Source organism: Chiroxiphia lanceolata, chromosome 8, assembly GCF_009829145.1.
Source record: "Chiroxiphia lanceolata isolate bChiLan1 chromosome 8, bChiLan1.pri, whole genome shotgun sequence".
NCBI classification, from domain to species: Eukaryota; Metazoa; Chordata; class Aves; order Passeriformes; family Pipridae; genus Chiroxiphia; species Chiroxiphia lanceolata.
Window position 1 is genome coordinate 21,896,138 of NC_045644.1, and position 9,080 is coordinate 21,905,217.

At 48.3% G+C, this 9,080-nt stretch overlaps 1 protein-coding gene across 6 annotated transcripts in view; it reads right to left on the bottom strand.

The window, feature by feature from the left end:
• Positions 1-8,434, bottom strand: part of CAMK2G (calcium/calmodulin dependent protein kinase II gamma) — a 117,968-nt gene extending 109,534 nt beyond the window's left edge. For 4 of the 6 annotated variants that reach the window (XM_032695716.1, XM_032695714.1, XM_032695718.1 and 1 more), the window contains exons 1-2: positions 8,276-8,433; positions 6,356-6,450 (exon numbers count right to left, since the gene is read on the bottom strand). In XM_032695716.1, the coding sequence (XP_032551607.1) occupies positions 6,356-6,450; positions 8,276-8,340 (160 nt within the window). In that variant the 5' untranslated portion in view covers positions 8,341-8,433. Of the gene's footprint in view, positions 1-6,355; positions 6,451-7,822; positions 7,882-8,275 lie in introns of those variants that run through there. The other 2 variants (XM_032695712.1, XM_032695713.1) reach the window with 2 other exon arrangements.
• Positions 8,435-9,080: the final 646 nt, after the last annotated feature.

Sequence of the window (9,080 nt, forward strand, 5' to 3'; positions counted from 1 at the left end):
TGCTCATAGATGGCAGCGGAGAGAAATTTGTTTATTAGCATGCTTCCCTTTTAGAAACTTTCTTCACCCAATTTGCAGGGCCAAAAAAGCTAGAATAATTCCAGAGCATGGAAGGGAACAAAAATATTATCATAGTCCTCTCTTAAAACAGTGAAACGGTGGTGCTAACCCACTGTTGGGGAGGGGAGCACTCTTTAGAAATTTCTTTATGATCCATGGATGACTCCTCCTCTGCTAGTGATGTTTTGGTACAGTTCTAGAGAAGGATTAAATTTGGAGACAGTGAAATCTCCACATTGCACCCCAAAACAAACAAACAAAAAAAGGCAAATAGTTTTTGCACTGGATCCTTCTTACAAGAAATTCAAGTAGCTTCCCTTGCCCCAGCTATCTACAGAGTTCTCAACATACTGCTCTTCACTGGAGGGACACCTGCAAATATTTCAACCGTGGCTTGCTGACCAGGGTAAATGTTCTATAGCCAAGGGCTTTGAGACATGTGCAGGAGTTAGTCTAATCACATTTCTGCCATATAAAAATCCAGGTTATGTTGGGAAAACAAAAAACCCAACTGTCTCATCAAGCCCCTTTCTCCAACCTCGTGCAGAGGCAGTAGGAACTCCTGCCCAATCTGTGTGCCCACTTCCCCCCCTCCTCATTGTTAATGCCGGAAATTTAATACTCAATGTGACCACTGAAAAGACAGACACAAGCTGAAATCCTGTCTGCTCTGTTCCAGCTCCTTTATAAAATATACAGCGTAAACTGAGAGGCAACCTGGGGTAACCCCAGCCATCCACAGTGGGAAGGAGCCAGCTTCTGGCCATAATGAGCCACAGTAAAGCAAGGCTTCCACCACTCACCGCGCCACCAATCTCTGCCGGCTCTCATGCCAGGGCACCCTTCTGCCTGTACTGATGTGTTGGGGCAGGCAAAAAGCCAGGTTGACCCTCAGCAGCCCCCCAATAAGCTCCCAGCTCCAGCCTCTTCTCCAAGGAGCCCTCCTCTTCTCCTAACATCTCTTCCAGTGGAATTTCCCCTAGTGATATATATACACATATATACACACACATTCATCCCCTGGGGGCTGCAGGCAGAGGCAGGTAGGAAGAAAAGGGGGAGGCAGGCTGCTGGTGGGAGGTAGATGGCTGCTGTTTCTGACATCAGCAGAGCAGCTCTGCCACCAGCCCCTGACACACACGTGTGCTGTAGTGCAGAGCAAAGAGTTCAGCCACTCACTATCCATATGCCCACCCCACCAACTGATTCCTCTCCTGCAGCCCTTGCCCCACCCAGCCCCTTACAGTTCCTGCACCAAGCAGTCCCCACCCTCACACACTACTCTGGGGGGGGGGGTGCAGCACTCTTTGCCCCGCTCCCTACATCCCTCCAACATGCGCAGAGACCTTCAAAAAATCCCCAGCCCACTGTAGCCAGTCTCCTATATATGCTCCCTAACCACAGCACCTCTCAGACTCCTGCAGACAGCAGAGAGGCAAAGAGTGGAGCTGGGTTGTAGGGAAGCTCTTCTCTCAGCCAAAGACCCTGCAGGAAGGGCAGCTCCTCTCACACACCAAATGACCAGACCTGATTCGGCCACTGAGCAAGTAAGGCTGAGCAAACACGGTTTGATTTGCTATCCTTTGCAAGTAAGGACATTTGTTCTCAACCTGCAAACACACACACAGAGGACAGCTGTTACATTCCTACATGAGTTTGGATTTGCTCTCCAGCCACCTGTGACGGGGCTGCTGGGCTTCCCTGCTCCCGCACAGAGCTGACTGCCCCGCTGCAGTGCACCACCACTGCACACAGCCAATTCCAGAGGGGGAATCCCACGGGGGGATCCAGTCCCCCACGGGGGACTCGGAATCTGGCAGCCACAAGAGCAGTCCAAGAGAGTCCTAACTCCAGCAGCAGCTAAAAACGCATATAGAGCAGATCAAGGCAGATGTTAGGGACTGATGCTGCTAAAGGTCCTCTGCAGCATTCAAGTTCAACGTTTTAGTGTTCAGGGAAACTACTAGTGACACCTCCAACAAAACATATTGTAAAGCCCAAATCAGCAACCACTAGGAAAGCCAGGACAATAGAGGTGTGTGAAAAAAAAGCAGAGTTTGAAGAGTGTTTTTTTCCTGTCGGGGTTTGATACACAGAAGTAATTCCCTGCTCCTCCCACAATCCACATAATCTCCTCCAGGAACAAGAACAAAATAACTGGGTAGATTGCAAATTTTTATCTGGTTTACAAATTTGGAAAGATGAAAAACAGTGACAGAAACCACCTCTATTTTGCAGGCAAGAGCAAAGCCACAGTAAGAAGAACACAGTGAAGTGGACTAACTTTCAAGGCAGCTGGTTTTAATTTTTTCATTGAAAGATGTCACTTGCAAGAGTTGAAAGATACAGATTTTCATCAGCAAATTAAATTTAACAATAGATGTAAAGCACAGAGATTTGTCATCCTGCACCTCAAAAAAAGGGCCAAAAATACTACACACGGTGGCAGGATCACTAAATGCCATTTGGTATAAGCAATATCCTAAAAATTATCAAATGTTAAAACTGCCTACCTCTTTCCAATGCCAGACTCTCTCTTGAAGTATATGTTGGAGAGTCAAATCAGGAATATCTCCCTACTGCTACTAAAGCTACTGCTTCTCTCTTGATCGTTTTGATCACTGAAAGTAATTTTACTTTATTTGAACTTCATTGCTGCCTAGGAACTGTAGCACTACTTGCTATGAATTTTCATGATCAAAAAGTATTCTGCTGAAACCCACAAGACAACTTTCAAAAAATTACAGTTATTACTTTCCGCTACCCGTAGCTCTGGTAAAAGCCTGTGCATTCAATCCCATAGGAATTTCAGATGACTGAAGCATTGTATTTCCCCCATGTGTAATAACCACTGCTCTTATATGTCAGCTGAACGCTGACTAAGGTGAAGTCTGTTTCCTCTCCCTTTCCACAAGCATTTGGCCCCTATTTAACATTAAGCTTCTTGGCATGCTCCTCACTAGGCAGTCTTAAGCATCAACACAATATAAATAATAGCAAATACCTCATTAAAGCCAAAATATGAATTTTAATCTAGACCAGCTCTTACTGACAAAACTTATTAAAAAAGAGAGAGAGCAGGCACCCAAAAATCATAGACAATACAGAAACAGAGACTCTCTTCTCAACATCTGACTTAGTATTTTATGAAGGGTGAAGTTTACTAGACTGAAGTTGTTAGCACTGCCCTTCACAAAGACCAGCACCACATCCATCCTCCTAGCTTTCACAGAGAAGCCCTGTAAAACACCATACCTCTTCAAGTCTTTATCCTTTCACTGCACACAATTCACCCTGAAGCATTCCCCTCCCTCCTTTTCAGATGCGTACAGTCAGCTTTTCAGCACTTCCCAGTGAACTATCTAGTATTTTTCATCAAGAGTCTTGAAAAACAAAGGTAACAAGAAGTACTGCAGAAGGAGAGCAAGGCCCTGTTACCATCTCCTTGTACATAATCAAGGAAAGCACTACAGCAGGCGAAACTTCTGTGAAGCAGCCGTGGGCTATACACACGTTGCGCCAGAAGCAAGATCCTGGCCCTTGAAGTAGCAGTGGCTACATCAGGTATCCACACAGGCTCAAATTCTGCTAGAGGTGGTAAAAAATCTTAAATGTGGTTATGATTAAGTTGGAGAGAGGCAAGCTGTCCCCACATGAGGGAATATTCTGGCTCTGTGACCATGCCTAGAAGAAAACCAACAACAAGGGCAGCAGGTCAGGAGGGCGGGTTAACCTGCACAACAGAGAGCAGCTGGTGCACAGGAAAGCCTCGTGCATAGGTACTGATGGGCAGAGACATGGACAACCTGAGGAGAAGTACCAGCTTGAGGAAAGGACACATCAGGCAACATATATGCAGGATACTGCAGAATTAACACCTTAATGCTCCTCCTGAGGGAGACGGCTTTCTAAAATGCCTTTTCCCAAGACTTTAATTTTCAGGCTGCTGAATCAAATTCTCCCTAATCACTGATTTACAGCTGCAATGTCTAAATAGCACACATTCATCCTTCAGCGCTTTAAAGACCTATTCCAAGGTGAATTCACTAACTTCCTATCGAAATATTTAGTCCCTTTCTGTACTATCAGCTATCAGCAAACACAGCAGGAATAAACTGAATATATAGGTTCCTCAGTTAAGTCACCATCCACTTTTCACAGATTCTTTAGCCCTCAGTTAAGACTTCAGTGCAACCTGATCTTGTTTCTGACACGCTTCTGTACTAGCAGAAACATCCGTTTTCTTTCTTTGCTCTCCTCACACTTACCCTCTATCTAACCGATACCTTTTTAAGTATATCATTGTCAGCTGCCTCAAGTTAAGTAGCCTGAGGATCAACCTAGCAGCCTCAGTGTGTTTTATTTATAAGAAGGTATGAAATCTAAATAGTAAGTTTAGATCAAAACATGGCCATATTCGCCCATACTTCCTTTTCCTACTTGTTGGGCCATGTCATCACCTTAATATGAAAAGCAATTACAACCTATATATTTCGCTGTAACTCATTAGATGACCAAACACTTAAAAACTGACTCAGTCAGCTTTTCTGCGAGTTTTGGACTTCAGCTAATATGTTCTGAATTTTGTTTCACTATATTCACCCTGCAATTTTCCCCATTTTTCTTATCTCCAGCATTACCATCAATACCATTTCCTTTATAAGAAAATGGTTTATCCTTTGCAATCAGTCTGCCCTCTCCCTTCTCTAAGCAGGCTGGTGTCCACTAACTAGCATCTGAGAACATGGCTCTCCTGAGCTTTAGGTCTCACTAAAGGATGGACAAGGAAGTCTGTGGAGCAAACATGGCATTAATGGCTGTCAGTAAAGCAAAGCCACTCTTCAAACCTCTCCCATATTAAGTTGAACTAATTTTGAACTCAAGAGATTGGATATCCCACCTACATCAGCAGACACTCTCACGTGACCATGGAGTGGACACTAATTCTCACAAGATCTGCAGCCACCTCCTTAACAATCTAGGGCTCCACTGGTTGGTCTCCAACATGACCTCACTCAGGCTAAATACCAAAATATTAGCACGTATGGTTACTTCCAGAAGTTAAAAAAAAAAAAAAAAAAAATCATCACTCTTCAGAGCACTCTACCACTGACACTACTTCTCTATGTAAGCTATAGCAAATGGAAATTTTTCACTATTCTTCAAGCCGTCTTCTGCTCTTATCATCACATTTCGTATTCTGGCAAAAAGGAGAATACATATTCTATTTTTCTTTTTTATAAGGATTAGGCAAAACATTATTCACTTCTAAATCATTTATCAAGATAATTTGCTTTCTCCTCTCACTTTTTCTTTTTCATTTCTCTGTGAACAACCCCTACTAAGCCCTCTACTCAACTAGAAGATAGTGAAGGGCTTAATACATTAATTTTGTCAAATATGAACGACCTCTAAAGACTTGCAACTTTTTTTTTTCATCTCTTCTAGAAACAGTTGCCTCTCACATCTCAACTTGTTGCACTCCTTGCTTTCAGCATCTTTTATTGCAGTTCAGTTTCTCTTATTCTCCCCCTCATCCACCCCACCCACAAGGCAACTTTAATCCCTGTAGTGATTCCTTACACACCAGAAGATACACATTCTCTTCATACTACAAGGTCTTCGTGCGTACATAAGTCCCCGAAAAACAGAAGACTAACAGCTTGGGGGAAGAGTTAAGATTTTTTTCTGTTTTCATAAGGCTACAGTCCGGTTTCAGGTTTTGTAAGTCTCCAGGACTAATGAATGTACAAAACCACCCCAAAACTTGTTCTAATACACTGAGAAGTCAAATTCATAAGATTTCTCCACCCAACCTCCTTCTGCCTTTGAAGGCAGGCTTGCTAGTATCCAAACACACCACCTTTAACTACAGCATGAAAGGAGCAAGGCCAATAGACAGCACTTATCCTTCAAAAAAAAATAATCACATCTGTTCTGGTAAGACAGATGTCCTCAGTAAAAAAGACATCCAGCAAAATCAGTCTGCAACACTTCTGTTTATTATGAGTGATTGGTACACACAGACACGTAGGTAAATCTATCTCAAGAAAGATCTCAAGAAGAAAAAAGACAGCCTCACTTTACAGAGTATCCATTTCCAGACACAGGAATTTTTCTATCATCCTACACTACCTTCTTTCAGTCTCCTCTTTGCCACACAACTCAATTATTTTGCAATGCTCAAATAATGACTGAAACAAGCAACTACAGATCACTTAAACTTATTACAGCCTCAACTCCACAGAAATATTTTCTGTTAATATAGGGAAGAAAGGCAGATTGAGACACTAACCTCTTGCTGACAGTTTTTTGGTATTGATGATTTTTGCAGCATATTCCTGTGAAGAATTTTTCTTTACACATCTGCGGACCACAGAGAAGGCTCCCCTGGAAGAAAAATAAAGAAGGTAGGTGCTATGAAACTGAAAATGTGAATATAGCAGCAACAATTCCTGTCCCCAGAGAGGACCAGATTAAGGACAGGGCAGAAGACATATAGAACAGAGAAATAACACATGAGAATCTGATGAACAGTGCATGCTATCTGATCAGCAATAAACTTGGTCCAGATGGTACTCAAGCCTCCTGAAGCCCCCTAAGACACAGTGTAGTAAGAAGAGCACACTGTTCAGGGAGAGAAAGACCATACAGGCACAGAAACAGGACATGAAAGGATTAATAAATGAGAGACAAACAGCCCAGAACAGTGCTGTGAACACTGGCCGATAAGTTCGTCTCCTTAGCAGTTACATCACAAAGCCAGGACTCATTTCTCCCATATTCAAGTGCCAGCTCGGTCACAAAATCACTGCAACACTTTGCAGAAGTTATTAATTCTTTTATATCCCTCAAACCACCTGCAAAATGGGGATAAGTCTGTACCTATTAATGAAGTGAGTAGGAAGCTATGAGGCTTCGTACATTTTCTCAAGCTGAAACTATTGATATTATTACAACTATTCCAAAGAGAATTCCTCTTGGAAAAGGGGTCTGAGAGAGAGGGAAGAAGGATTTCTGTGAGGAAAAAGGAGAGAATACAACAGAGACCAAGATGAAAGGATAGGGACTCAAATTCTACAGGACTACAGAACTATACAATGAGCACTTGAAAGCAGCACCTTATTTTTTAAAAACAACAACAAAACAGGGTGGGAAAAGAATAACAACTGCCTCTACAGAAAAGACCTGAGAAGGGGAAAAGGAAAAATATGAGAAAACTAGCAGAAAATTCCAAGTCCTTCAGGACTGCAAAACCCATGTCTAGGGACAAATGTACACATTTAAAGTATAAGAAAGGGGGACAGAAGCTGCACAAGGGCCCCACATATAGTTAGCACGACAGGGAGCCTAAAATAGCTTGAATCCTCCCAATACTGCAGAGTCCTGCCTTTTTATCCCCTTCCTCAACCTCTACCTACAAACCAATAAGCGTCAAGGTGAGCACCAGCACCGGGGCCCGGGCTTGGTGACACACAGCTGCAGCAGTGTTGGGAGGGACGGGGACACCGGGCTGGAGAGAAGAGATGCAGCAGAGCCAGGCAGTTGGTGCAGGAAGGGAAGGGAGAGAGCAGCAGCACCCACGAAAGCACTGTCCCCATAATCCTACCCTGGCCCTTGCTACGCTGCTCTCCTGCCCAATGGGGCTCCCCTGCAAAGCCCTGTCCTAGGGTGCAGCTGCAGGTCTGCCAATGCGGAGACAAGTGCGGAGAGAGGGAGGGAAGGAGCGAGGGAGGGAGGGAGAAGCGCGGTGCAGCGGCACCTGGTCCTTTCACAGGGACAAGGAAGTGGGGACTGAAGCATCGCGGAGTGGCTGTAACAGTGTCGCGTCCCAGCGCAGAAACAGTTGCAAGAAACGGCAACGTGTAGCTGGGAGACGGTTCGGGTAGGAGAATGGGGCAGCCAGGTCCTGAGGAAGGCAAGGAGGGAAGAGAGGAGATCTCGGGGTGCAACAGGAGCGCGCAGCCCGAGGCAGGCTGCGGGGACACCCGCTGCGGCGGGGCGACCCAGGGGGGCAGGAACACCTTTCTCTCCGGCGGCGGTGCCGCTGGGGTGGACGGGGGGTTGGAGAGCAGGATTACGAGCGCGACAGCTAATCCTCCTCCGGCTCCCGAGAGAGCGGGGTGGCCGGTACAGGGCTCCCGGCAGCGCCGGCGGGTCCCGGGGCCGGGGCGGGCGGCGGGGCGCGGCGCGGGGCGCGCAGCGGGCTCCGTACTTGCCAAGCTCCTCGTAGAGCTGGTACTCGTCGGTGAAGCGGGTGCACGTTGCCGTGGTGGCCATGTTCGCGCTGCGGGAGGTTCAGCGCCGCTGGGGCATGGGGCAGGGCGGCGGGGACGGGCCGGGCGGGCGCGCTGCTCGGCGGCCTTTCCTCCTGGCTCGGCGGGGCGGCGCGGGCTCCCCCCGCGCCCGGCTCGGCGCTCCCCGCTCCGCCGTGCACAGTCACCGCTCGCCGGGGAGGGGAAGGAGGCTGAGCCTGGCCAGCACCGCGAGAACTGGCTCGGAGACACCCCGCGCCGGCCCCCTCCCTCCGCCGGCCCCGGCCCGCCGCGGGGTGTGGCCGCCGGGGGCGCTCCCGGGGCGCCCGCAGCGCCGCCGCCCGCCGGGGGCTGCAGCCGGGGCGCGGCCGCTCCCCCCGCCCGCGGGCCCGGCGCGGGCACTGCAGTGAGCGACCCGCCCCGCGCCAAGGGCGGGCGGAATGCGGCGGGCGCGCCCCCTCCCCAGCGCTCCGCGGGCGGCGGGGAGCAGACCCCGGCCGGGGGCACGGCGGGTATTTCTCTTAATTCCCCCCGCGCAAGCCGCGGCCGGATAAGCTTCCTGCGTGCAGCAGGAGGGGAGGGAGGCGAAGCGGGAGCTGCTGCTGCTGCCGCCGCCGCCGCCCTCCTCCCCCGGGCGCACGTCAGCGGGGCGAACACCGGGCCACCCGGCCCCTGCGAGCCGCGGCCCGCAGGCAGCAGCCGCCCGGCTCGCCCCGGCCGCTCCGTGAGCGGGGAGGGAGCAGCGGCAGCTCCCGGCCGCAGTCC